General features: G+C 49.2%; 1 protein-coding gene across 5 annotated transcripts in view; it reads right to left on the bottom strand.

The window, feature by feature from the left end:
- PTPDC1 (protein tyrosine phosphatase domain containing 1) overlaps positions 1–27103 on the bottom strand; it is a 64926-nt gene that overhangs the window by 5901 nt on the left and 31922 nt on the right. For 4 of the 5 annotated variants that reach the window (XM_047100701.1, XM_047100682.1, XM_047100695.1 and 1 more), the window contains 7 exons: positions 23748–23835; positions 9571–9742; positions 7734–7814; positions 7394–7512; positions 6290–6427; positions 3310–4544; positions 143–328 (listed from right to left, as the gene is read on the bottom strand). In XM_047100701.1, coding sequence (XP_046956657.1) covers positions 143–328; positions 3310–4544; positions 6290–6427; positions 7394–7512; positions 7734–7814; positions 9571–9742; positions 23748–23829 — 2013 coding nt within the window. In that variant the 5' untranslated portion in view covers positions 23830–23835. The remainder of the gene's footprint in view (positions 1–142; positions 329–3309; positions 4545–6289; positions 6428–7393; positions 7513–7733; positions 7815–9570; positions 9743–23747; positions 23836–27103) is intronic. The other variant, XM_047100706.1, reaches the window with a different exon arrangement.

The raw sequence follows: 27103 nt of genomic DNA, 5'->3' as shown, positions 1-27103 counted from the left end.
TGTGCATCTCTTCCCGCCTTGGAAAAACCTAAGTGAGCCCCAGATACGGGATTCGGCACGAGTTCCCTTTTCCGCGAGAGTCCTGGGCACGAAGCACTGTGTGGGCCTCGGTTAACTTATCAACTGGCCAACAGCCTCTTACCTTCTCTAACAGAAACAGCGCTTCTGCGGCCTCTGTGTGGCTGTCAGCCAACATGTCCACGTCCTCCTTGGTTATCACAGGCTCCTTCAGCTGCTCCACCCAAGACCACATTAAACTGCACAGGATGGAAGGGTCCCTTTCGCCACATATTCTTTCCCAAGCTCCGTCTCGGGAATTCAGTTCTTTCTAAAAAGAAGAGAAGAAAGAGGGAGAGGAAGGAGAGAAAGAGAGGGAGAAGGAGAGGGAGAAAGGGGAGGGGAGGGATGGAGAGGACAGGGAGAAGGGTAAAAGGGGAGGGAGAGAGGGGGAGGGAGAGAGAGGAGAGGAGAGGGGGAGAGGGAGAAGGGGGAGAGGGAGAAGGGAGAAGGGGGAGAGGGAGAAGGGGGAAGGGGGAGAGGGAGAAGGGGAGGAGTAGAGAGGGGAAGAGAAGGAAGAGGGACAGAGGGCAGGGGAAAGGGGTAGGTAGGAGAGTGAGAGGAGGGGAGGGACGGGGGAAGAGGGGAGGAGGGAGAAAAGGGGGAGTGGGAGCAGAGGGGTGAGGAAGAGGAGGAGGGAGGGGGTAAAGGGAGAGGGAGAGGTGAGGAGGAAAGGGAGGGGAGGGGATGGGGAGGGAGAAAAGGAATAGGGAGGGGTGAGAAGGGAGAGGGGGAGAGGGAGGGGAGGGGAAGGAGAGGGAAATGAGGAGGAGGAGGGGTGAGAAGGGAAAGGGGAGGGGGAGAGGGAGGGACAGAGAGGCAGCACCACTGAGGTTTGAAGGCCCTCAGGCTGTCCACGAGTGACAGTCCCGGGCTCCAGGCTGTGGACCGGGACCTTCCCAGTGCCCCCACCAGCAGGTGGCACACTGGGCTGAGACGCTGAGTCTCTCTGAGCCTCAGTTTCGGTCTGTGAAGCTGGGGGCCCTGCATGTTGGGCCGATTCAGCTTAAGGTCTGCTCAAGAACCACCCCCCCCCCCCAACCACAGAGGGAGGGTTGGCCTCAGCGCTAAGCTCTGCACCCCACCCTGAAACCACAGAAACTGTTCAGGAAGAGGGAGAGGGAGCCTTCCTTTTCAGGGTGCTTGGAACAAAGCAGAAATACTCACCGCAATGAAGCGGAACGGCAGAGGAAAAAGCGTGACTGAGAGCACATCTGCGTTACCCTGGGTGAGAAGAGCTCCGACTAAACCCCCCAAGACGGCCCCAGCAAAGAGCTTAGAAGGCGACACGCGGGGCAAATGCACTTCTTTCCAATTCCCTTCCGGAGTCCCATGTGAACACGGGACAAGCCCGCGTCCTGAGATCCGATGGGGGGAGTGATCCGAAGTCTTGCCCACACCCCAAACGCCTGCAGGCGGCTTTAAATGCTGACCTCACAGAGAGCAGGGAAAAGAAGAGTTTTAACTTCTGATGGGGTTCAGACCTAGGTTTCAGTCAATACGGTGCATGTGTGCTACAGTAATATGCATAATAATTGCCACATGCATTCACTGACCGCCCTTGGAGGCCCAAAGGGCACACGTGCAGCCCAGGGGAGGGGGCCCTCGCTCAGAGGCCCGAAGTGAGAAGGGGGCACACAGCATTCCGCGCGTGTGGCTGGACCCCAGACGTGAGGCTCCTGCCGCGCTGCTGCCGGGTCCCCCAGCTCCAGGTCCCTCTTCGTTATCTCATCAAGAGGCCATGAAGTTCGGCTGTGGGGACCCCGTTCCCCACCGATCACGCGCATGGCAGATCTGGTGTGCAGGGTGACCAGAGGCTGGGCGGGACGGCACGAACCAAAGGCTCGCCCAGTAAAATGCCGTCACGTTGTCACGTTCTCTGACGCGACAGAATGCAGGTCTCTGAGCTGCACCCGCGCAGCTGTGTTCGGCCACATGACCCGACCCCCGTGGCCCTTGATTTCCCGGTCTGTGATGCTTAACTCATGAGGACTGTTAAGTTAACAAAGAATCTGTGGGGTATCCCCTGCCTTGCGGGTTCCTGCGAGAGCAGGTGACGTAACAGCAGATGAGAGGGAACAGGCAGCACCGTGTGGTCCAAATCACAGAATTCAACTAACTGGTCTTATTGCTCAAAGGGCCATGATGAAATCCAGAAAAGGAAACAGAGGGCAAGCCTATCGAAACCAAGGGGCTGTGTTCACCTCTTGACAGTCCAGCCGCGCAGGGCTGGCCCACGAGGGGTCCCGCCACCAGCTCTGTGGCCCACGGCCACGTAAAGGAGGGGCCCATAGACTGAGCGAAAGTCTTGTTCAGTTTGGAGCGGAAAGAAAAGACTTCATGTTGTGGGAGATCCGTGTGTGTTAGGTATTCACTCGGCAAACACCCGTGGCTCTGATGACAACGAGCGCTTGCTCTGCGGTGACACGGCCGTAAGCGGGTGCGAGGTTCCTTGCCTCAGTTCCCACCTCTGCGCCTGGAAGGTTCCGACCCTCCTGGAAAGTGCACGTGCCTTGCTTATTAACTTAGAATACACAGGAGCAGCTACGCGAATGATTTGTGGGACATTATGGGCTAAGGAGTCTAGATCCCACGGAGCCGGGCCTGTCAGCTCCACGCATGGGCGGTTTACTAGCTTCTGGTAGCTACGTGGGAAGGCCTGCCTTTTGTCTACACTAGCTGCTCATGGCGGGTGAAGAGTACAGCTGATTTAAGACTGTGTTTCTAATGAAAGCGCACCACAGAAAGGGGTTAAAATTTCACATTCCAACTTAAAAGCCAAGAAATGGACCCCCAAGACGCAAGGTCAAGAAAAAGCGACAGCACAAAGGCACTCATGGCTGCTCCCGTCTGCTCTGTGGAATCACCCCCCCCCCCCCCCACCTCACTCAGCACTTGGGCCCACGACTCGGGGAAAGAACCTCTCTCCGTGGTTCCCCAGGTGCAGCTCCCTGACCTGAGTTCAGGTTAGAGATGCTCAGAGCGGCCCCCAGGCCAGGTCTCCCGGGCCCAGCCAGAAGGAAGCCCCCCCGCCCGACCCGTCAACGAGCACCCACGCCCTGCTCCCTCAAGCACCCTAAGTACTAGGCGCTGAGCCCTTTCTTTCACACAGACACCGAGAAACCTCAAGTCCCAAAGTTAAGTGTGACGCAAACAGGTCTTCAGATTCCCGTCGCACTTAAATTTGGTAAGACGCTGTTTCGGCCCCGGCCGAAGTGCTTCCCACACGTTAGTTCAGCGGAGTAGAAGTACCTGCCACATCTCCACCTTCCTTTTCACTCCCTCCTCTTCTGCAAGCTCACTGAGATCTGCCAGGGCTTTGGCCGCCAGGACCCTCCTGGCTTCGGCGCTCAGTTCGGCCCGCGAAGCAGCGTGCGCGGCGACCTCAGGCGGGTCTTTGCCCTCCTGGGCTGTGGGTCCAACCGAGGAGGGCACTTTGCAGAGGAAGTCACGGTCCCCGGGGCCGCGGGGAGTCTCAGAGCAGCGAGCGGCGGGCGCCCCACACAGACGGGGCGCTTGCTGGGGACAACGGTCCGGTTCCCGAGGGACATCCGCAAAGCTGGGTCTCACTGGATCCCCAGGGTTGTAGGGACCTGAAACCCCCGAGGAGAAGGTTCTACTCCGCTGTACTTCCTTCGCAGCAGTCTCCCTATGGAAACCCGGTGACCCCTCATCCCTGAGTCCTTCCAGGCCTCCAAATTTAGCTTGATTCCAGAAAGAGAACGTATTTCGGACCAGCGTTTCCTTACTCAGATCAAGCTGTGGAGACTGGGGGGCGTGACAGTGGCTCACGGGCTTCTGCTGTCTGGGGTTATGGCCAAGCAAGGCTGCGGCAGGCCCCGTCCACGGAGCTGCCCCCTGCCCCAGAAGTGACTCAGCCCTCTTTAAGTCAGAGTCGCTGTAGCTGAATCGCCTTTTCAGAGGCGTCAGGGGCTGAAGGCACTCAACATGCCGCCTCTTCCAAAGAGGGTCAATCTGCTGTTCGCTGGAAAGAATCACATCCCGATTCTCAAGGTCCACGGCCACTGCAGCGGGCGGCAAGGAGTCTGAGGCGTCACTGCCCTGCCTCAGTAACTCTTTGTCCAGTTGCATGCTGATCACCTCAGAAACAGTCTTTTCGATTTCCGCACACAGGCTGGGCCCCTCTGCCACCTCTTCTGTCGCCACTGGCCTGTTCTCAGCTAAATCCAGCAACAGCTTGCAAACGAGGTGGATGATTTTGGGTACGTGTTTCAGAAGGCGGGCCTCGTAACCGTGAAGCAGATGCCGCTGGCGAATCAGATACTGTGCTAAAGTAACGGCGTGTGCCTTGGGGTCACAGCAAGAGAATATATTGCGGAGAGGGATGAGAAACTGGGTAAATTCCCTCACACAGAGGAGCTGTCCTCGAGTTTGTATGGAATTGGGCCGCTTCGCCCGAACAAATATAATCGCTTGGTCAGCAGTCATTCTCGTGGCGAAAACCAAGTAACATGCTATTAAAACGCCTAGAGGTAAAGAGAAGATTGGTATGAAGAAGGTCATCGTTTAGTTATCACTCTTTAAGATTTAAAATTTGAATACGTGTTAGGAAAGCATATTAAGAATTATTTTAAGAGCCACTCTAACTTACTGACTTCTTGTACAAGTGTTTATTCCCTGTCTGTATGTCACGTCTTCCCCTGAGAATCCAGTCATCTCTCTACCCAGAGAAGGACAGTGTGGGTGATGGGGATGGATGCAGGAGAGGGGGTGAGGGGGACCAAGAGAGTGTGGCAAGGGATGGGGGGACGAGGGGGAGGTGGCGAGGGGATGGGGGATGAGGGGGAGTGTGGTGAGGGGATGGGGGGACGAGGGGGAGTATGGTGGGGGGACGAGGGGGAGTGTGGTGGGGGGATGAGGGGGAGTGTGGCGGGGGGATGAGGGAGACTGTGGTGAGGGGGACAAGGAAGGGAGAGGGGATGAGGGAGATGTGAGGGGAAGGTCCACCAAGGTGTGTGGACTGACTGGATGGGATATTTTAAGGGTGTTCAGAGCAGAAGGCAGACCGTGGATTTGATGTGGTCCCCGTGGGGCTGGGGAACCGGAGGATCAGAGGCTGGACCACAATCCCTCCGTTATCACCCCTCCCTGCACACTTCCTTCCCACCCCTGCCAGCTTTGCCATCAGTTGTTGCCACATCCCCAGCCTGGCATTTTTCCTTTCTGGGTATTTTTTGCCGGGGGATTATTATTCATATTCAGTCTATTTCTGGACTTTTCGTCTATACTAATAGTACTTTTCTCCAAACCAAGATATAACTTTATTCTGTAAGTACTTGTTATTAAAGAAAACAAACTTAACGTTACAAACATTATACATTTGCATTAATTAATATCAAATTAAAATGAATAACATACTGGTGATAATTGATCAATTAATCCAACCATAACAGTTGACTGATATCAAGGTAAAAGGCAAATCAGAAGACATGCGTGTGGTTCGCCAAGTCTGTTAAGCAAGCAGGACAGAGCCCCTGCCCTCCCAACGCCCCCAGGCACGCGGAGACCCGGGGGCTGGCGCACAGCTCAGGTGTCTGCTTGGACCAGGCTACAATTAAGATTCTAACCTTACGGTATTTGCTTTTGTAATAGTATCAGCACTACACTGAGATTTGCTGCATTTTTAAGTAAAATCATTGATTTTTACATAGAATTTGAAGCACAGATAGACTCCCGTCACCACCCAAATCCTTCCAGCCCTGAATTTAAATCCTGGCTCTGCCACTTACTCAGCATAGCAAACTACTTAACCTCCTTCAACGTGCACGTCGTTGCCCAAGACTTAAAAAAACAAAAGTGTAAAATGCCTAGAACACACCAAATAAAACAATGCTTTCTATTCTCATTACTTTGGTTAAGGAAAACGCCATTTTTAAAATACATTAACTATTAAAGTGTTGGGTTTTTTTTTTTTTCCTTTGAAGAAGAAAAACCAGACGGATCATTTAGTGAGCCGTGGAAACCCATCTGTTTACTAAATATGATGAGTTTTCAGTCCTAGGTCTTTCAAAAACACTCTCACAAATAAATGGTCACTGAAACTGTCTTTTCCAAAGATAGTTCAAATTTCTTTCAGTGGTTTCTTTCATTTGAATCCAAAACTCCGACAGGATTCTGAAAACTACTTCTCTTCTCTCCTCGTATTAGGAAGCATCGCTCTGTCCAGGTTTAGATATGCTCTAAGACAGTAAGTCCACTTCCTAGAATTTACCTGTTCGACCAAGCCCTGCATGACAATGGATGGCTACTTTCCCTTCCTGTAAGGCAAATGTCGTCACCTTCACCATGTCTAAGACGGTGGTAAGCGATGCCACACCGTAATCCTTCCATCCGAAATTGTAGAAATAGACTGGACAATGAAACAGAGAACAGAGAAGAAAAATCAACATAAAGGACAGCACGTGAGCAGCCGTGTGAAGGAAGCGCGTGGATTCGTGAAAAGCGCACAGCTGTGAGGCAGGCTGGCTGCACCGCACGCGGAGGCTAAAATAATAGGTTCTTTATATTTCCGGTAAATTCACTGTTTGCATTTCTTGCAAAGCACATTCTCTATTACTCGAGACATTTCCTGCTACAACTCAGCCAGAAACAATTAAGGAGAAACAGGACTGCAGATTAATAAAGGCCACCACCTTCACCCAAATTACTCAGCCACAGAAGGACAGCACGCCATCTTGTTCAGGCGCGGAAACGCGTTTAAAGGACTGGCAAGTGGCACAAGCTGGGTGCACACAGACTTTCCACCTCGTGGAGACGAAAAAGCGAGGCACACGCTTCTTAGAAACAAGTCCCCAAAGTGGCCTGGGCTGGTCCTTTCCAGCCTGGCGAGAATGGCACGTGTCGAGTGACCCCATCCCTAGGCTCCCGGACTTGGGCTCCTGGGACTGCCCAGTAAAGAACCCCTGAGTACCACCCAGGGGCAGAGTCGGGCTTCAGTAACGGCATGAGTGAGTGCCGTGTTCCAGTCCCGCTGCCATGAGTAAGCCGTGTGGTCTGAGTCGGAACAGAGAGCAGTACCACGGGATGGGACGGATGGGTAGGACAGGTCTGGCGCACTATGATGGCAATTCATGCACGCTTTGTTTCTACAGGGCTCCTCCCAAGATCGCTCGCACGGGACAAAAGAAATCCTGTACTTTCAACAGCAACGCCAGAGAAGAATGGTCGCATTATCTAGAATCAATCAGCTCATCTCCCCCGTTGGGAGCCTACAGTAAGCGTTCGTTCATTCCATCACCCTCTGACCCAAGAGCGGAGTGGGCGAAAGCCTGGGTGCTGTCCTTGGTAACTCACGGAGGGGAAGTGGGGGACTTACTGCCGGCCTCCATGAAAGCTTCAGGAAGATACGTGAAGCCACTTTCTTGTTCCAGGGGGTTCCCGCAGCTGGCATGCTCCCCAGGGCGCTGCAGGTTGATGACTGTTTTTATGCCATGGCTTACCGGAGAAAAGAAAGAAGTTACCACATTGAGAGCTAGAGTTTTAAAAAAATCAACCATCTTTTGGCATTAATAAACATTACTAATAACTCTCAAAACCTTAACTTCCTAGTTGAAAAGAAGCCCTTCACTGCCTACTCTCTGACTATTTGAAGTCAAAAGTGACAGACAAGAAGACGCGAGCTGGCTTATCGAAGTGTGTCAGCGTGCAGCATTTACCTTCGGAACTGCTCGATGATGCAGTACTTCTCGAGGAGCTCAGTGGACGGGCGAGCCATGGCCAAGATGTTGTCAGTGACCCTGAGGTGGGAGGACGGGGCTGGTGAGACGCACAAAACCTGGAACGTTCTAGCTCTAAGTACTGAGAGAACGAGTTACCAAGTCCCTGTTTTTTCTACGATTTCAACAGTTGTAGAACAATTTTCTCATACAGCTCTGGCTTCAATTTTGCATCACAATTAGGGCTCTAAGAGACCCTGAAAGCCTGGAAAAAATTCCAGGACGTAAAGTATTTGTGGACTGCAGCACAGTGTTTTCAAGGACTCTCATGAGATTCTAGCAGACGTGACAGAGCCACCTCATCGGGCATCAAAGGCAATTCTGCCCCCCAGTCACCCGTTGTGTGAGGCAGGGATAACGCCTGCCTCGTGGGGTTGGCACGACAATTCGACAAGGTGTGGGTGTAAAGTCTTTAGCACAAATCCTGGCGAGTGGTTATGAATAAATGCCGACTTATTGTGATTTAGCGAAACATCTGGGCTTTGGGGTCAGCCGGGTCTGGTTTCAAACGCTGGCTTTTCTGCTTTCGAGCTAAGTAGTAGATTACTTAGTCGCTCCGGACCCAATCCTCTCATCACTAAAAGGACATTAACAATGTCTACTTTTCCAGTGCTTCATGAAGATGACATTATAATGTGACAGTGTCTAGCAGAGCGCCTGGCCTGTAGGCGAATGGACTTTTATGGAATGTACGAATGGACAGAGGCCCGACAGACAGCGGATCCTGCTTAGAGCTCTAGTGAGAAACACCGGGCAGTCCATCGGGGGCTGTGGGCCACATGAACCTGAGCAGTAACAGAGACGTCGGCCGAGCTGATCAGGGTCCAGAAGGATACCGCAACTCTCCCCCAGGGCGAGTCCTGACATTTAACGGGGACCCCCCAAATTCAGCAGTAGTTAGACCAAGGCGAGGACAGAAGGACCATGAAAGCATCAGAGGTGAAAGACTCAGATGGCTTAGTCAACAGTGAAACAAAAATATTAATGTGGCCTCGAGCTGCATTATTAGAAATTTAGGGTCCGACCACATCTCAGGAACATTGTTTGTTTTCTCACAACACTCCTCAGGATGGAATGCGATCTGTGGGGAACAGTGGGGACAGCCGACCCGACTCCACCACCACACGCTTACCAGCAAGCCCAGGACGCAAGAGCGCGGGGTGCAGTCGGGTAAGCGGGTCGACAAACGTCTGACCTGGAAGTGGGATTCCCGCTGCAAGAAATGACTCACTGCTAGAGTTCTTTAAACGGTGAACTCTTAGTGGGTTTCAGACATGATGTGGCTTGACTACCAGACGTTTTCAGAGGTATCACTACATCAAAACAGGCATACTTGACAGTTTACTGTTAAGAACAGAAAGCGGTATGACCGAATGCTGAGCGAGCCGCATCCCGTACTTCGCACGAGGCGTGTGCCTTACGCCATCCTGAGCCTACGTGGCGCACGGCTCCCCACTGAGGCAGATGGGCAGCGTGTGCACCCACGCGCGCCCTTTCACGCGGCAGACGGGAGCAAACAGGAGGCCAACGGTACCTGCGTCAGACCAGGAAACCACACACGCATCTCGTAACTTCTCAAACTTAGAGCCGAATCCATTATTTCCAGTAACTTCTGGCATGTAAGACCTCCCCGGTCACCTTTTCTTTAAGATACTTTACACACGTCATTTCACTTGCTCAAAAAAACGCTATGGGGTGGTTTTATTATTTCCATCTCACCGGCGAGGAAGCGAGGCTTCACACCCACCGCCCAGCGCGGGTGCCCAGGACCACTCACCAGGACGAGTAGACCCCCTTAATGGCTTGCTCCTGCTCGCTCCAGCGCGCCGGGTTTTCGTACTTGCAAGCTCTGCCGCCACACGCCACGGAGCAGGCCACGTGTCCAGGAATCACATGTCGCAGCCGCTCTCCGACCTTGGTGTACTTTGGCGTCGGACGCCCTGGATTTCCTGGAACGTACACGGAAGGGAAGATTCAAAACCCGGTCTCCAGATGGAAGAGTAGCGTGAGAACGCCCTCCAGGATTGGAGACGACGGCCCTGCCGCACCCCCTCATTCTGCCCCAGTGAAACCGCTGCCTTGTGCTCTAAGAGCAGGACCTCCCGACACAGAAGAGGCGCTCGCACACGATCACCTCCACGTGTCACACTGGTGGCGAAGAAGAAGAAACCGTAAAAGCAGACCTTTTACGAGGGCATGGGTTTTTTCAAAAATTAGGTTTTCGTGAAAAAGCACAAAACATCCGATCACTTTATCTCCTATTCCATGTCCACTGAAGCCCTGAGTGCAACAGACGGTAAAAAGCGGAACGCAGAATTAACTGTCAAAACCTAGACGGTCTCAACACAGCATGCCACCTGCAGTCTCAGTTCATACTCAAAGCTGTGGCAATCTGAAAGAAGGAAAAGAGCTTTACTTTTTCTCTGGAGGCACGCTGAGTCCCTGTCGGCGCGGCGGACGGAGGCCACGGCCACCATCACCTGCAGAGAGGACGAGGACAGCGTCTGGGCGGCGGAGCCCCGGCGGCCCTGCTGCAGCTGCAGGACAGGGTCCGAGGCCGAGTGCCGGCGGCCCTGCAGGAAGGCGCTGAGGAAGGGCAGGGCAGAGCCCCGCCGGGGCAGGTCCTGCATGGCCGGGGATGGCAGCGCCAGCCTGCTCCGCCACCAACTCACTCACTGAGCCCAGAGCACCAGCCTGCGACCCGCCTGCGAGATCCACCAGCCGCTCGGGATAGGCGGGCTTGTTGCCATGGTGACGAACAAAGAAACTACTGATTCCCACTCAGAGCTGCATCCTCGAAATCCCACATGAATGGACTGCAGTTTGGAGGGATTGTTGGAGCAGGGGGAAGAGGAACGTGTATTTTCAGTAGATTATATACCTAAGTTGTAACGAGTCTCTTTTTTCTCAGACTCAGCTGGAAGTCCTGACAGATCAAAGAATTACATCTAACAACACATTGTGATGAATTCAGAAAAATGTGTTTATGACACAAACCCTGCCTTTTATACACACTTTAGAAGGTTTAAATTCTGCCGTTCTTCTCGTATCTATTCTCTGAACGTTCTGAAAACCCTTCCGTTTCCACCCCTCTGTGCACAGGGCAGAGAAGTGAACCATAATGAAGGATTCGCAGTACAGCTCGTGACGTTATAAAAACACCACTCAGTTCTTCAAAACCAAAGCCCCCTGTAATTTTCTCGATAGAACTTTTTAAAAAATACTGGGACAGAACAAATAAAGACGTGTGTAGCGCTGATGTCTTAATCAGAAGACCTTTACTTTCGTATTTTTATTTTCAGGACGTGACAACGCAATCCCTGGTCATGCCTTTATTGGGCTGAGACAACAGCCAGGCCTCTCAGAAACTCACAGATGCAATTCTGTGCCTTTTGTCACTGACTGCGGGGGGGGGGGGGGGGGGCGGGGGGGGAGGACAATGCTTCAGGAATGTCCTGGTGGAGGCGTGCAGCAAAAATTCACTAAGTACCACATTCTTGTCAGGAGCTGGGTGAGGAGGAGGCTTCAAGCTGAGAACAGACAATCCAGCACTGATGTCCGCCTCCTCCCTCGGGGATGTGGGCTGCGCCTGCCCCGTCTCTCTGCGTCTCTGTCTCTCCAGGTGGTGTTTCAGCCGCGTGCACAGAGAAACGAGCTCTTGTGTGTTTGTTCTATTTCTATGATCAGTCACGCTGTCAGCAAGCTCCTTCTACAGTGCACGCCTAACTCCCCAACCCAACAGACTTTGTCCAATAAGAGAGACAGAAAAGCTTAAGCTGGCACCCAAATTCCTACTCTGCGTATAGTGCCAGGACCTTGTCATTTCATATACAGTGATGGAAAAGAATTTTTTTTTTAAGTAGGCTTCACAACCAGCGCAGAGCCTGACGCAGGGTCTGAACTCACGACCCCAAGATCAAGACCCGAGCTGAGATCAAGAGTCAGGTGCTCAACCCACTGAGCCACCGAGGCCCCCAGAACGTCTTACTGTGAGTGACCAGAAAGCACAGTTCCACAGAGCTCTACAGGAGGGCTCAGAGTACAAGGGGCTGCACCAGGGGTGAGCTGGAGTCTGAGGGCTTCTAACTCGGCTGGGCGGACAGCCTCTGCTCTTCGGGGCTGGGGGTCTGAGCCAGCCTCCAGGCGGTGGTTCACGGGGTGGGGAGCTGAGAACCAGGTGCCTACTGGGACAGCAGCGGTGCGAGTGGACAGGAGCGGACAGGCGGGAGCCAGGGTTCTGGTTCCCGAAGCTGGGGGTGGGGAGACCCAGCAGGCCAGCCCCACTGGACTGGAAAGGCACATGAGCAGCACCTGGGAAGTCTCTAGCCTCAAGTAGGGGAGTAGGGGACGCCTCACGTCTACGGCGCTAAGGACATCCCCAGACGAGGGTGCAAGCGACGTTGCTCTCAACGCTTCCAAAAATGAGAATGGCTTTGCTGAGGGCAGTACCTGTCTGGACGAAGCTGAGGAAGGAAGGGACGGCTCACGTGTTCTCTCAAGAACCATCTCTGCTGTGAAATCCACAGAAGTGGGCCGACCTCACCTGAACGAGTCAGCACCGAGCGGACGCCCGGGGAACCCTGAGTGCAGGCCCTCCTCCGAGCGCGTCCTCAGGCTCACCCAGGACACCTGAGGTGCTGGGGTCCACCCAGGGGCCCGCCTGGACACCCCCACTCCCCTAGCACACCACCACTGCCTGGCAGGCTCAGCCTCCAAAACCACCCGCTGGCAAAATGCCCAAATCGCGACCAAACCCACGTTTGAAAACTTGGTTTTACCTGTGCCAAACGGCTTTCTGGTAGGGAGCGTGCCTCAGTCCTGCCTGAGACCACACAGCCCCCTCCCGCCCATCCACCGAGACCGCACGACCCCTCTCCCGCCTGTCCCCCGAGACCCCAGGGCACCCCTCCCGCCTGTCCCCCAAGACCACACTCTCACCTGTCCCCCAAGACCACACTGCCCCCCTCCCGCCCACCGAGACCGCACGACCCCTCTCCCGCCTGTCCCCTGAGACCTCACAGCCCCCCTCCCGCTGTCTGCATGGGGCCTTGGGTGAGTCTGGAAGCACACCACAAGCCATTTCCTGCCCTTCTACACACCCGCCCAGGCGCTCACTCAGGGATGCACACGCAGGTGCATCGCCACTGACCCACTCCTGTCTCCACTGCCGGACATTCAGGCCACCACCCCCGACTTTATTTACAAACAAGACAGAAACACTTCAGGCCCAGGACCTTTTGATTTCCACGTTTCTCCTTCAGCAAACCCCCAGGGGTGAGGTGGCTGGTGAGCAGACTTCACCACCGAAGCTCAGACTTCCATTTGGTTGAGTCTTCACCCGTTTCAACAACCACGTGTGAAGACACTGGAAGGGGAAATATTTTTAAAAACTCAACACAGGTTTTTTTTCTCAGGTCAGAGAGAAACACGGCATTAAAACAGGATCGAGGAAAGCCATCTCAGAGATGCTTTGTTTCCTCCTCCCTGACCTCAGAAATCTCACATCTCCTTAATTTGTGGCCTGTGAAAACCACGTTTTTGTTCACAGAAAGTCACTGGAAATCAATCATGCAACAATTCAAAAGAAACTGTTTTCCAAGTCTTGGAAGAGAAGATACTATACTTGTACAAAACTGATCTCTTCTTTTGTGTTCATTAAGAAAGCATATTTGGGGGCGCCTGGGTGGCGCAGTCGGTTAAGCGTCCGACTTCAGCCAGGTCACGATCTCGCGGTCCGTGAGTTCGAGCCCCGCGTCAGGCTCTGGGCTGATGGCTTGGAGCCTGGAGCCTGTTTCTGATTCTGTGTCTCCCTCTCTCTCTGCCCCTCCCCCGTTCATGCTCTGTCTCTGTCCCAAAAATAAATAAAAAACGTTGAAAAAAAAAATTAAAAAAAAAAAAAAGCATATTTGTACAACCTAAAAATCCACTAAAAAATTTAATTTATAATTTATATTTATGAATTTATTTCTATTAAATTATTATAACTTATAATTGGGATGAATTATAGATGGCTAATGATGAACTATTCAGACGCTTAGAAATAACATTTTAATATTTAAATCCCCAATAGGAAAAAAAAATAGAAGACTTCTCTTTAGATAAACAGAAGCAAAAAGACTTTTAATTCCTATTTTACGTTATATATAAAGCAGAATTTTTTAAAGTCAGAGTAATTTGTGAAGGGCCATGCTGTCAGCAGACACTTAAAAGGTAAAGAGCGTTTTTTCCTGGTGGCCACAGAGAAAACACCATTATCATAAGCTCCTTGTTGGCCCACAGTTCTAATTTATTTGCCACAAGGGCCTTCCCACTCACCTGCTAATAACTCATTTGTTTTCACTGCTCTGCCAACATATTTGTCTAAATACATAATAAAAAAATGTCAGTTTTCTACATTCCCTAAACATAAACTCATGGGGACCCTACCTTGCTACTATTCTTACCTTCTCCTCACTTCCAAATATGCTGTGTGTAAAAAGAAACCAGGCTCCAAGAAGTAGGAAAACAATAAAGGATAATCCCCACGACCAACCCTTTGTGCCCCAAGCTGCTGTCATCACCAACGCACAAACGGCCCCTCAAGGCATGAAGAATGGGGGTGCCGGGTGCCCATCTCCACGCCGTAACACCCTCCCGGCCAATGGCCTGTGTGCAGGTGGGCAATCAGACCTTCCCCAGTTCAGAATAATGTTTATGGAACCGGGATGTCCTGGTCACTGCAAATGTGAAACTGTCTAGCCCTGTGATGAGGGCAGGAAGCAACAGAGAACGCCACTGTCCTCTCCTCAATTCCCACACGTGGCGGTTAAAGCAGATGTGGAACCCCAAGAACCGGTCACTTCTCTCACATCCAAGGTTTCAGAAAGGGCTGGGAACTTCCTACTTGAACAACATCACGTGACCGTGGGCCCAAGAGCGTGGTGAGAGCCGCAGATCCACGGGGCCCCAGCCCCCAATCACCGGGGAAGTCACATCCAGGAGTCGGGCAGGACGCTGACCGCACCGTGTCTGCTTGCCAAGTTTTACCCCAGGGGGCTCGCTTCTCGCAGGAGTCACAAGCGTCCAGCTGCTGGATAGCTCAGCGTGTCTTCCGACGTCCGGTCCGAGCCGCCTGCTCTGTGAACTCTGGCTCTGCTCCTTTCCTCTAAAAGTTAACACGAAGCATCTCTTTGACTCTGCAAGATGTTCAAATATCTGAAGACAGAACTTCTCCAAAACTTGCCCTACCTGGGCTGCGGCTTCCCGATTTTCCAAGCACCTGTCACTGTGTCCAGACCCTTCCCCGCAGCCCCCCGCTCCCAAGGCCCTTTCGTCCCCCTTCACAGCCAACACTCTGAAAAGTGGACTGCGGTGGCCGCTGCGTGTCTCTGTTTCCACCCGTATCCCTCTGGCCTCCACCATCCATGGAAAGTTGTTCCAGCAAAGGTCTCCGATGGCCTCTTCGTGAGCTTTGTCTCGGACCGCTCAGCAGCATGCCACACAGTCGGGCAATTTAGTTCCAATTTAAAAATTTTTTTGGAAAAGACTTTATCTTTTATTTTGAAGCAATCTCAAACTTAAATAAAAAGACAATACAAAGAATATTTTTTCTTGAACCATCTGAGAATATGCTGCATACACGCCACCCAATACGCCAAATAATTTAGCGTATGTTTCGACAAAGACAACCTCTAGATTCCCCCAGATCAGATGACGACTGATACGTGACCAGTCGCCGCTATCCCTCAGACCTCACTGGAGCTTCCCTGGTGACCTCAGTGCTGCTCACGGCAAACCACGCCACAGCATCAGAACCACACGCTGTACCCGCCGTCCCGTCTCTCACTCACTCTAGAGCAAGCTCCAAAGTCTTTGCTGGACTCTGACGCCCTTCATTTCTGCGGAGTACAGGCGCTTAGCTTGCAGAATGTGTCTGTTTCCTCACGATTAGACCCACGGAGCCTGGGGGGTTCATGGGTGAAGAACAGCATTTAGGAACCAAGTCTGGGTGCTGGGTGTGCTCGTGGCTATGGGCATGCTGCCGCCAGCGGGCCTGCTCAGCACACAGAGCTAAACGATATGAACATGTGGGACGCCTGGGGGGCTCTGTCAGTTAAGTGTCTGACTCTTGATTTTGGCTCAGGTCATGATCTCACAGTTTGTGAGTTTGAGCCCCAGGTTGGGCTCTGTGCTGATAGTGTGGAGCCTGCTTGGGATTCTCTCTCCCTCTCTCCCTGCCCCTCCCCCGATCATTCTCTCTCTCTGAAATAAACTTTAAAAAAAAATATGTACACGCATGCACACATTCCACATGTTTGCAGCCACACTATTTCTAAAATTTTAGTGTTTATTCATTTTTGACAGAGAGACCGAGCGCGAGTGGGGAAGGAGCAGAGAGAGAGGGAGACACAGAACCCGAAGCAGGCTCCAGGCTCCGAGCCGTCAGCACAGAGCCCGACGTGGGGCTCGAACCCACAAACCACAAGATCATGACCCGAGCCCAAGTCGGACGCTTAACCGACAGAGCCCCCCAGGCGCCCCAGCCACGTCTATTTCTACGTGCACGCATCATCAACTGGAAACTGAGTTCACCCTAGTACTATCAATTCCAATCCAACACACAGGGCCCCTCTACTTTTCTGTCATCCTTAACCAGGACCCTCTGTGTGACCCTTCTCCCCTCACGGCTGTTGCCACCACCTTCAGGGAAGCCCGGGCCCTGTGTCTGTTCTGATGCTCCACACGGGGCCACCCGGCCACACACAGGAGCCCTGCTAACCCCAGGCAGGCTCTGACTCCCTGAGTCAGGTTAGCTTCTCACACGCTCGCCATCCTGCTGTTGCCGTCACCCACATCTCGTGGCCCTGCCAGTGGCTTTTACACGGATTTGTTCCGGAAGGGAAGAGAAAAGAAGAGGAAGAGAGAGTGCCTTCCTTTTTCCCTTTGTTAACTGTGGTAAAATATACAGAACATAAAATTGACCATCTTAGTCAATTTTCAGTGTACAATGGCATTAAGTACATTCACATTGTGCAACCGTCCCCACCAACCATCTCCAGAACTTCATCTTCCTAAACCAAAACTCTGTCCCCATTGCACTAACTCCGCCCAACCCCCCACCCCCCTGGCCGACCCGGCGCCCTCCCTATGGAATTGACTCTTGCAGTTCCTGTATAAGAGAAACCGCACAGTATTTGTCCTTCTGTGTCTGGCTTATTCACTCAGCGTAATGTCCTCAAGGTTCATCCACGCTGTAGCAGGTGTCAGAATCTGCTTCCTTTCTAAGGCTGCATCGTATTCCACTGTGTGTATGTGCCACACCATGTTTTCCCCGTGCACCTGCCGACGGATACACGGCTCGTCTCCAACTTCCGGCTACGGCGAACGCTGTATGAATGCGGGGGTACGAGTATCTGCTCGAGTCCCTGCCTTCTATTCTTTTGTTATATACCCACACGTGGAATTGCCGGATCATGTATTTATTTTGTTTTATTTGTTGAGACACTGCCATACTGTTTTCCATAGTAAAACCATTTGCCACACCAGCAACATGCAAGGACTCCAGTCTCTCACTCACCCACACCTCTTACTTCTGGTTAGTTCATTTGTTTTGGTAACAGCCATCCGGGTGGATACGCAGTCTATCTCACTGTGGTTCTGATCTGCATTTCCGTAACAGTTAAAACAGGCTTTTCATGTGCTTATCAGACATCTGTGTATCTTTTCCAGAGAAACATCTACTCAAGTCCTCTGTCCATTTCTGAGTCAGGTTGTTTGTTTCTGGTTGCTGAGCTGCAGGAGTTCTTTATGCATTCTGTGTGTTAGTCCCTGATTAGACAGCTCTGTGATTTCCAGTCTCTCCCGTCTGTAGGCTGACTTTTCATTCTGCTGACAGCATCTTCTGAAGCACAGAAGTTTTAAATTCTGATGAAGTCTGACTGATTTACCTATTTTTTTCTCTTGTTGCTTGTGCTCTTGTGTCACAGCCAAGAAATCATTGCCAACTCCAGCATCACGAGGCCTTTCCTCTAAGTTTTCTTCTAAGAGTTTTATACTTTCACCTCGTACGTTTAGGATTTTGATCCATTTTGAGCTAATTTTTGCACAAGGCATAAGGTAAGGGCCCAATATCACTCTTTTGCACATGTACACCCGGTCTTTCCACCACCAACTGATGGAAACACTGTCTTTACACCAATGAACGGACTCGTTATCCTTGGCAAAAGTCATTTAACCACACATGCACGGGGTTTTTTCCTGGGATCCCTACTCTATTCGCTGGTTTATGTCTGTCTTTATGCCAGTACCACACCATTCTGATGACCGATTGCCTGTCCCTGCCCCACGCCCCCCACCCCCCCAGCTTGGCAGCTGTCAAGATGGCGGCAGCCCGCGTCCCAGTATGGGACCCTGGTCTCTAATTCCAGGATGAGCAGAGAAAACCTTATTTGAAAATTATTGTATGTGCTTGTTCTAACCTGTCTGGGCACCTGAGCACCTTGAAGGCAGAAAAGTAATTTCAAGTATTACTCGAAAATACTGTGTGATAAAAAATCTGCAGGCTCCTGGGGCACAAGGCTACTGCTGAGACACTGGAAAATGCCACCAAACATCTAAAGAATGAGCACCAGTTTTCAGTGTCTTCCAGAAAACAGGGGAGGAGGGAACATTTCCACCCCCTCTAGGAAGCTAGGATTACTCTTTCACCAAAGCAGACAACGATAGTACAAAAGAAGAGAACAATAGTCCGACGTCTCTCCAGAGCTTAAGCACAAAATCCTGAACAAAATAGCAGCAAACCAAATCCAGCGATGCACAGAAAGAATTATATGCCATTGCCAACGGGATTTATTGTAGGTATGGTAAGGATGGTTAAATATTGAAAACCAATAAAATCTACCATAGCAATAAGCTAAAGAAAAAATAATTCTATCAAATGACACAGAAAAAGCATTCTACAAATTCCAACAGCCATTCATGACCAAAAAAATCTCAGTGAGCTAACAACAGAGGGCAACTGGTTCAACTTGTTGTAGAGAACCTGCCAGAATCTGTAAGCATCATGTTGAAAGGTGAAACACGGTCTTCTCCCTGAGGGAGGAGGAAGGCAAGGCCAGTGGCCCTGCTAACTCTCTCTGCTCAGCACACACGCTAGGCCACTACCGTAAGGCAAGAAGAGAAATACTGGCATACAGATTGCAAAGGAAAGAACTAAAACTGCTCTTATTTGCCGATGTGATTGTTTGCACACAAAATCGCAAAGAATCTCCAAAAGCCTCCTAGACCTAGTGAGTGAGCTGAGCAACCACAATAAGACACTAGCACGCACCTGCTGGGACAGTGAAACAGCAGAGAAAGCTGACCACTCGTCCACTGCTGGGGGACACAAAATGGCACAGCTATTTTGGTTAACACTTGGGCAGTTTCCTGTAAAACTGAACATGCGACTACTGTGTGAGCTAGGAAGTTCCTTCCTGACCCCTGACCCCTGACCCCAGAGCCAGGAAAACTCCCGCTCACACATAAAGCTGCTCACGTGTGTTCACAAGAGCCCCAAACGGAAACCACCTGGCCATCCTTTGGGGAGTGAAAGGATAAACACCCCGTGGTGCACCCCTACCAGGCAAGGCCACTTGGCATTAAGAACAAGTACACCGTGGATACACAACACCAACAGAAGGACACCAAGTGGAAAAAGCTGACTCAAATGGCTACATGCTGTGTGATTTCACTTACATACAATTCCTGAAATGACAAAATCATAGAAGTGGGAACAGATGAGTACTTGTCAGGGGCCAGGCTCATGGGAGGAAGTGGGTCTGGCTACAAAAGGCAATAGGGGGGATCCTTGCAGTGACAGTGCCATCCTGTATCTCGACCGCAACAATGTTGACATCCTGGCCAGGACACTGAACTACGGATGCGCAAGATGTTACTACTGATGGAAACGGAGTAAAGGGTATATGACTTACAACTGCATGTGACTGTATAATTATCTCAATATTTTAATTAAAAGTGTACACATAATCAAGATAAAAACAGCCACAAAGCAGGCCTACTTAGCAAAGGTCAGGCCCCACACAAGGAAGGCAACCACAGGTGACCCTTGAACAACATGGGTTTCAACTCCATGTGTCTACATATAAGCAGATGTCTTTGGATAAATACCATATAGTACTGTAAATGTAGTTTCTCTTCCCTAGGATTTTCTTAATAACATCTTCTTTTCTCTAGCTACTTTATTGTAAAAATACAATACATAACACACAAGATCTGTGTTAATCAATGGTTGTTGGTGAGGCTCCCAGTCAACAGGAGGCTATTAGTGGTTAAGTTTTCAAGGAGTCAAAAGTTATATGTGGATTTTCATCTGTGCTGGTGGTCAGGGTCCAAACCCGCCTGCTCAAGGGTCAGCTGTAGCAGAGTCTATGGCACTCGAGCCAGCAGGGCACAGGCCCTGTGTGGAAGAGCGAGCGGAGGCAAGTGATGGCAGGGCGGGGCTGGGAGACGGGTCATGAATGAAAAGGAGGACTCACTAAATAAGAGTAGGGTTCCTCATTCTTGGAGAAGGGAATTATAAACTCAGTAAGGGGAAAAGCTAGAACGATGGTACAGTGATGGATGAGACAACAGCAAGTACCAATATGAACTCATAGTTTTCAATATATAAAAACAAATATGTGTATAAAAGCGGGTAGATATCTATGCACACTTATAACATACACTTCCTGGCTTTGTCCTGCAGGGAGCTTGGGGACACATTTTGGGTTTCCCAACACCACTCCGCACTGGAAGGAACCAGAGCTCCTGGCAGAAACGGGTGACTTCAGGGCTGGACCAGGAAAGGTACAAGAGGACACCAAAGACCTTGCTGGGCTAGGAGGCAGGGAGCAGGGAGCAGGGAGCAGGGAGCAGGGAGCAGGGACGTGTCCAGATGACACAGCTACAGGCTGGAGAGGCTCTTCTGGCCCAATGGGGGACAGCGGAGTGCGAAAACAAAGGACAGTGAAAGAGTACACTCCCTGCACAGATGACGATCTACGCCGGAACGGAGAATAACTGAATGAACCAAGGGGAAGGGGAACTGCTCCTGGAGAATGCCAGCTAAGAAATGCAGAAGCAGTGATGGGGTCAGGAAGCCTCCCCTCCGTCATCTGTCATCACAATACTTAATTCAGGCAAGAGACGCCAGCGGATGCCGCGGGGCTGGGAGAGAGCTGGGTGAAGACCAGGTGCCCACAGCCTCCCAGCGCCTCTCCACCAAGTACGAAGTCGAAGGGAGAAGGAACGACTTACAGTGGATACAGCCCGCAGACACCACTGCACTGATGGGACCAAACTGAGCACCCCAGGGATGTGGCAAGATGGCGTTCTGGGTCACTTGATGGGATGCCGTGAGAAGAGAATGAAGTCATTTCTGTGATGTTCCTGCCAGAAACGCAAAACCTTAACGGTGTTATGATGAAACAGCAGACAAACCCCCAGTGAGGAATATGCTGCAAAGTACCTGGCCTGGAAGTTTCACAGACATCAAGGCAGGACTGTGGTCACAGAAAGAAACTGGAAAAACATGACAAGTATCCTTTTGCTGTTAAAGGATGTTACTGGAACAGCTGACCAAACTTGAGAGGGAGTCTCTGGGTGAACAGCATTTAGGGATTTTTTTAATGCTTTTCTATGAGTCTGAAATTCTTGCAAAATGAAAGAACTAACATCACGAGAGACAACTAGACATCACAGGCATTCTGATGGAAGAATATAGTGCCATCCATGAAATATGGTTGTAAATTAAAAAAAAAAAAACTTGACTAGGCTCTACATCCCTCCACTAATCCAGTTTACAGGAAATAATGTGGGAATAAAATCAGAAAAATACAGACTGTGGAAACTCCATAGGGCAAAAAACCTGGTTTCTTCAAAAATAAATTGTAAGGAAAGAGAGAGAGAAATCCACATGTAAAACAGATGTAAGATACATATCAACCAATTATGCAATATGGATTCTGTTGGATCCCGATGCAAACAAACATACATACGTCTATGAGACAGCTAGAAATCTGAACAATGTTCAGGTATTGAGGATATTAGGTGACCGGTGTTAAATTTTTCTAGTTATGGTGATGGTGATATGGTTAAGGAATGAAATGAAGTAATATGGAAGCAGGCAAAGGAGTAGAGGAAGTGAGTGAGCCGAAATTGTTAAAGATGGGGGACGGTACCTCTCGGGGAAGGGGACCTCCCTGGGGGTGGGGTCTCCACTGGCACCCATACAGGCAGTGGTACCTCCACAGAGATCTTTGTAGTATTCTATATACTTTTGTGAATGTTTGAAATTTCCCCACAAATTTTTTTTCCAAAAAGTAGAATATTTATATCTAGGTTTGTCTCATTCTAAAGCTAGTTCTTGTTGAGTTTTCTTTCTATTTTCCTTTAAAAATAATTTAAATACTTTACTTACTGACCCCCTAATTAAATTTCCTTATGGTTCATTAGCCAACATTAAAAAAAAAAAATGCTTCCTAGCCCAATGTTAACCCAATAGGTAGAACTACCTTTAGAGATGAGACTCACTCTAAAAAAGTTAGATATAAAGTAAGTTTCTTATTTCTCCAGACTTTTTCCTAATTAAAAATTAGCTACATTTTATACATGAGGAGATTTTCAATTAAAGAGATGGCTTTAGGAGAGGTAAAACCAGCTTCTCTAGAGGATCACAACATGGGTATGACGACCTCCCCCAGGGCATCTGAAAACACATCAGGTTTTCTGGTTGTCACCGCAGTCTGGGGACATCACGGGACTCGGTCAGGGATGCCGTCACCTGGCTCTCCTGTACGACGAAGACTTGCCCATCTCAGAAGCCAAGAAAATCCCTGATGGGACACACCAGCTAAGAGGGGACATTTCGACAGAAGAAGGGAGAGGGAAAAAGGTCTGACTCGGGGTTGTTAGCTGGGGCGTCCTTTAGGCAAAAAACATGCCGTACAAAGGAAGCAGCAAGGAGGCACCGCTGCCGCCCTTGTATTAGATAGCGCTTCTTTCTCAAGCAGGGAAACGAACAGTGAGTTAGCTCTCAGACGCTGTCCACAAACGGTGGTTACCAACAGGCCGGTCCCTACTGAGTCAGACAGGAGCAGACAGACGCAGGGGGGAGTACAAAGAGGGGAATTCTGACAAGTAAGAGGAGGGAGACACTGGTTTCCTGATGACAGAGGGCTCCCCCTGGTGGGGTGGTCAGAGTCCTACGAGAGAACAGTCAACAGAGCCCATTATTCCCGGCAAGTGCGGGACTCCAATACCTTCAGACCCCTGCCTCTTCACTTTCTGTACGTTACCTCATCTGACGCAGGGGGAAGCCCTTCAAGGTTCCCGATACAGGAGCCCTAACGTGAACAGTGAACTATTCCAGTGAACAGTGCTATCTACAAGTGAACAGGGCAGGACCAAAACCATGCAAAGGTTTTGCCAAAAAAAATGACCTGACGTCTGGCTGATGGCTCCTGGCAGGAAATCAGTCGGCAGCCTAGTAGCTGCGACAGCAGCAAGGGTCCCCGTCACAGCACCCTTCTTCCCAGGGCTACCATGTGAAAAATCAACTGTGTGGGATGGAATGGAGAAGAAACAAACTGGGAGGAGCAGGGGCACCTGCTTCGAAGTGACACTTGTGAGGGATGGAAGAGAAAGCTTGCCTCACAAGGAGGCTAGAAGTGAGAGGAAGAGGTCATTTCAGTCTAAGGATAATGCGGGAGGCAAACTCTGTTTCCAACATTCCTTCTCAAAAGACCGCTCACTCAAGATTTTGAAAAGGAGTTTTAACAGCTCAAAACAGGGAGGCAGAACTCAACAAGAGCCATAAGCAGTGACTGCACTTGGGATTCCAGTGCGAGGCCTCGAGCCTTTTCCATCATGTCTACTCATCTGTTTCATTAGACGCTACTCTGCACAAAGCATCAAAAAGCGTATCAAAGAACTTACCCTTCATGTTGGCAGCATATGGACTGTCGTTCACCAAAGTGGAGTATGGCTCTTCATTTTGAGGCAAGATTCCCGCAGGCATGGTAGTCTGTTGAGAAAAAAAACAGATTACTTTTTGAGAGTTTGCTTATGGGATGTGCATTTATGAATCACCTACCAAGTGCTGGACTTCTGCTAATAGTCATTAGCTCTGTGTTTCCCCAGCACTGGAAATGTGGACAGTGTAGACATGAGATGTGCTGTCAGTGTCAAACACGATTTTGAAGACCTAATACAAAAAAGACTAAAATAGTTCACTAATAATTTTTTTTTAAATTTTTTGATATTTATTTATTTTCGAGAGAGACAGAGACAGAATGAGAGTGGGTTGGGGCAGAGGGAGAGGGAGGCACAGAATCCGAAGCAGGCTGCAGGCTCCGAGCTGTCAGCACAGAACCTGACGCGGGGCTCGAACTCACAAGCTGTGAGATCATGACCTGAGCCGAAGTCGGACGTTCAACCGACTGAGCCACCCAGGCGCCCCAATAATTTTTTACACTGATTTTACATTGAAATATTTTTGATATGCTGAGTTAAATAAAATACATTATCAAAATTAATGTTCTGATTCTTATTATTAATGTTGCTCTTAGAAAACCTAAAACTGAACCCAAGGCTCACATGATATTCCAGTGAACAGTGCTATCTACAAGGTAAGGATATTACAGAGACAAACTGACAGCTAACAACACACACCATGGTGAAAGCCTAAAAGCCTTAATGATATTGTAATAACTTTGCATGGTGACAGATGGTATCTGGACTTACTGTGATCGTTTCATAACATATATAAATGTTGAATCATTATGTTATATACCTAAAACTAATATAACTATACTCAATTTGAAAAATAAATTTATCAGGGCACCTGGATGGCTCAGTCAGTTAAGTGTCCGACTTCGGCTCAGGTCATGATCTTGCAGTCTGTGAGTTTGAGCCCCGCATCGGGCTCTGTGCTGACAGCTCAGAGCCTGGAGCTTGCTTCCGATTCTGTGTCTCCTTCTCTCTCTGCCCCTCCCCCACTCATGTTCTGTCTCTCTCTCTCAAAAATGAATAAATGTTAAAAAAAATTTTTTTTAATTAATGTATTAATACACTTCCTGCTTCAGGGCTTAGCTCTTCTCCTTATGGGGACATCTGCCCCTTTGTTATTGACTTACAAGATGTCTTTTTATATTAAGAATATCAAGGCTTCATTAAAAAAAAAATCACACACGAATGTGTCAACCAAGAAATCAAAGAAGAAAAAAAAATTATGAAAATGAAAACACAGTGGTCCAAAATCTTTGGGATGCAGCAAAAGTGGTTCTAAGAGGGAAGTTTATCGCAATACAGGCCTACCTCAAGAAGCAAGAAAAGTCTCAGGGTGCCTGGGTGGCTCAGTCAGTTGAGCGCCCAAGTCTTGATTTAGGTTCAGGTCACCATCCCAGGATCATGGGACTGAGTCCCACATCAGGCTCTGCGTAAGCATGAAGCATGGAGCCTGCTTAAGATTCTCTCCCTTTTTCTCCTTCTGTCCCTCTCCCCTGTACTCTTTAAAAAAAAAAAAATGAATAAGAGAGGTGCCTGGGTGGCTCAGTCGGTTGAGCGTTCGACTTCAGCTCAGGTCATGATCTCACGGTTTGTGGGTTCGAGCCCCATGTCAGGCTCTGTGCTGACAGCTCAGAGCCTGGAGCCTGCTTTGGATCCTGTCTCCCTCTCTCTCTGCTCCTCCCCTGCTCACACTCTGTCTCTCTCTGTCTCAAAAATAAACATTTAAAAAATTTAAAAAATAAATAAATGAAAAATAAAAATAAACACAAATTTTTAAAAAAGAACAAGAAAAATCTCAAATAAACAACCTAACCTTACACCTAAAGGAGCTGGAAAAATAACAAACAAAACCCAAAAATAGTAGAAGGAAGAAAATCATAAACATTACAGCAGAAATAAATGATATAGAAACTAAAAAAAAAAAAAAAAAAAAAAGACATATCGGATAAAGGATTAGTATCTAATACATGAATAACTGATACAACTCAACACCCAAAAAGCAGATAATCCAATTTAAAAACGGGCAGCGGACATGAACAGACATTTTCCCAAAGAAGACATCCAGATGGCCCTCACATGAAAAGATGCTCAACATCACTCATCATCAGAGAAATAAAAATCAAAATGATGAAGATATATCACCTCATACCTGTCAGAATGGCTAAAATTTACAACACAAGAAACAACAGGTGATGGTGAGGATGTAGAGAAAGGGGAACCATCCTGTGCTGTTGGTGGGAATGCAAACTGGTGCAGCCATTCTGGAGAACAGTATGGAAGTTCCTCAAAAATAGAAATACGCCACAATCCAGTAACTGCACTACTAGGTATTTACCCAAAGGATACAAGAATACTGATTTGAAGTGGCACATTCACTCCAATGTTTATAGCAGCACTACTGACAAATAGCCAAACTCTGGAAGGAATCCAGTGTCCACTGATAGATGAAGGGGTAAAGAGGATGTGGTACAGACACCACGGAATATTACTCAGCCATACAAAGGACTGAAATCTTATCATTTGCAATGACGTGGATGGAGCTAGAGAGTATCATGCTAAGTGAAATCAGTCAGAGAAAGACAAATACCATATGATTTCATTCACATGTGGAATTCAGGAAACAAAACAAAGAATAAACATAAAAAAGGAGAGACACAAGCCAAGAGACAGACTCTTAAGAGAACACACTGCTGGTTACTGGCGGGGAGGTGGGCGAAGGGATGGAGGAAATAGGAGATGCAGATGAAGGAGTGCACTTGTTGCAATGAGCACAGGGCCATGCATGGAAGTGCTGAGTCACTATTTTTGAATACCTGAAACTAATATAATGCCGAATGTCAACTGCTTGGAATTAAAATTAAAAACTTAATTAAAATACCACTTTTTTTTTTTTACAGTTTATCATGTCTTGCATATGTTTATGGTGTGTTTTGCCTAGCAGTCCTGTTTTATATAGTCCAACCTGTAAGATTTTTCCTATGACTTCAACTTTTCTGCCACAATAAGAAAACCTTCTCCAGTACAACATGTAAATCCTAATTTAATATCTCCCATTTTGGAGTGATAAATGCTGTCCCTACTGCAGCATGACAGTATTGCTAAAGCATAATAGTTAAACGACAAAATTAAAGATGGCCCATCTTCAAAGAATATCATATGTATCCTAACGTGACTTTATAAAAGTCACCTTGTTAAAATGTCAATAACACCCAAAGCAAGTGACACATTCAGTGCAATCCCTACCAAAATACTACCAGCATTTTTCACAGAGCTAGAATAAACAA

Source organism: Lynx rufus, unplaced genomic scaffold (genome assembly GCF_022079265.1).
Source record: "Lynx rufus isolate CCGP_SWC_20201006 ecotype Redwood Valley unplaced genomic scaffold, mLynRuf1.p SCAF_10, whole genome shotgun sequence".
Taxonomy (NCBI): domain Eukaryota; kingdom Metazoa; phylum Chordata; class Mammalia; order Carnivora; family Felidae; genus Lynx; species Lynx rufus.
The sequence above is the reverse complement of the archived record's forward strand: the minus strand, read 5'-3'. Positions and strand labels throughout refer to the sequence as shown.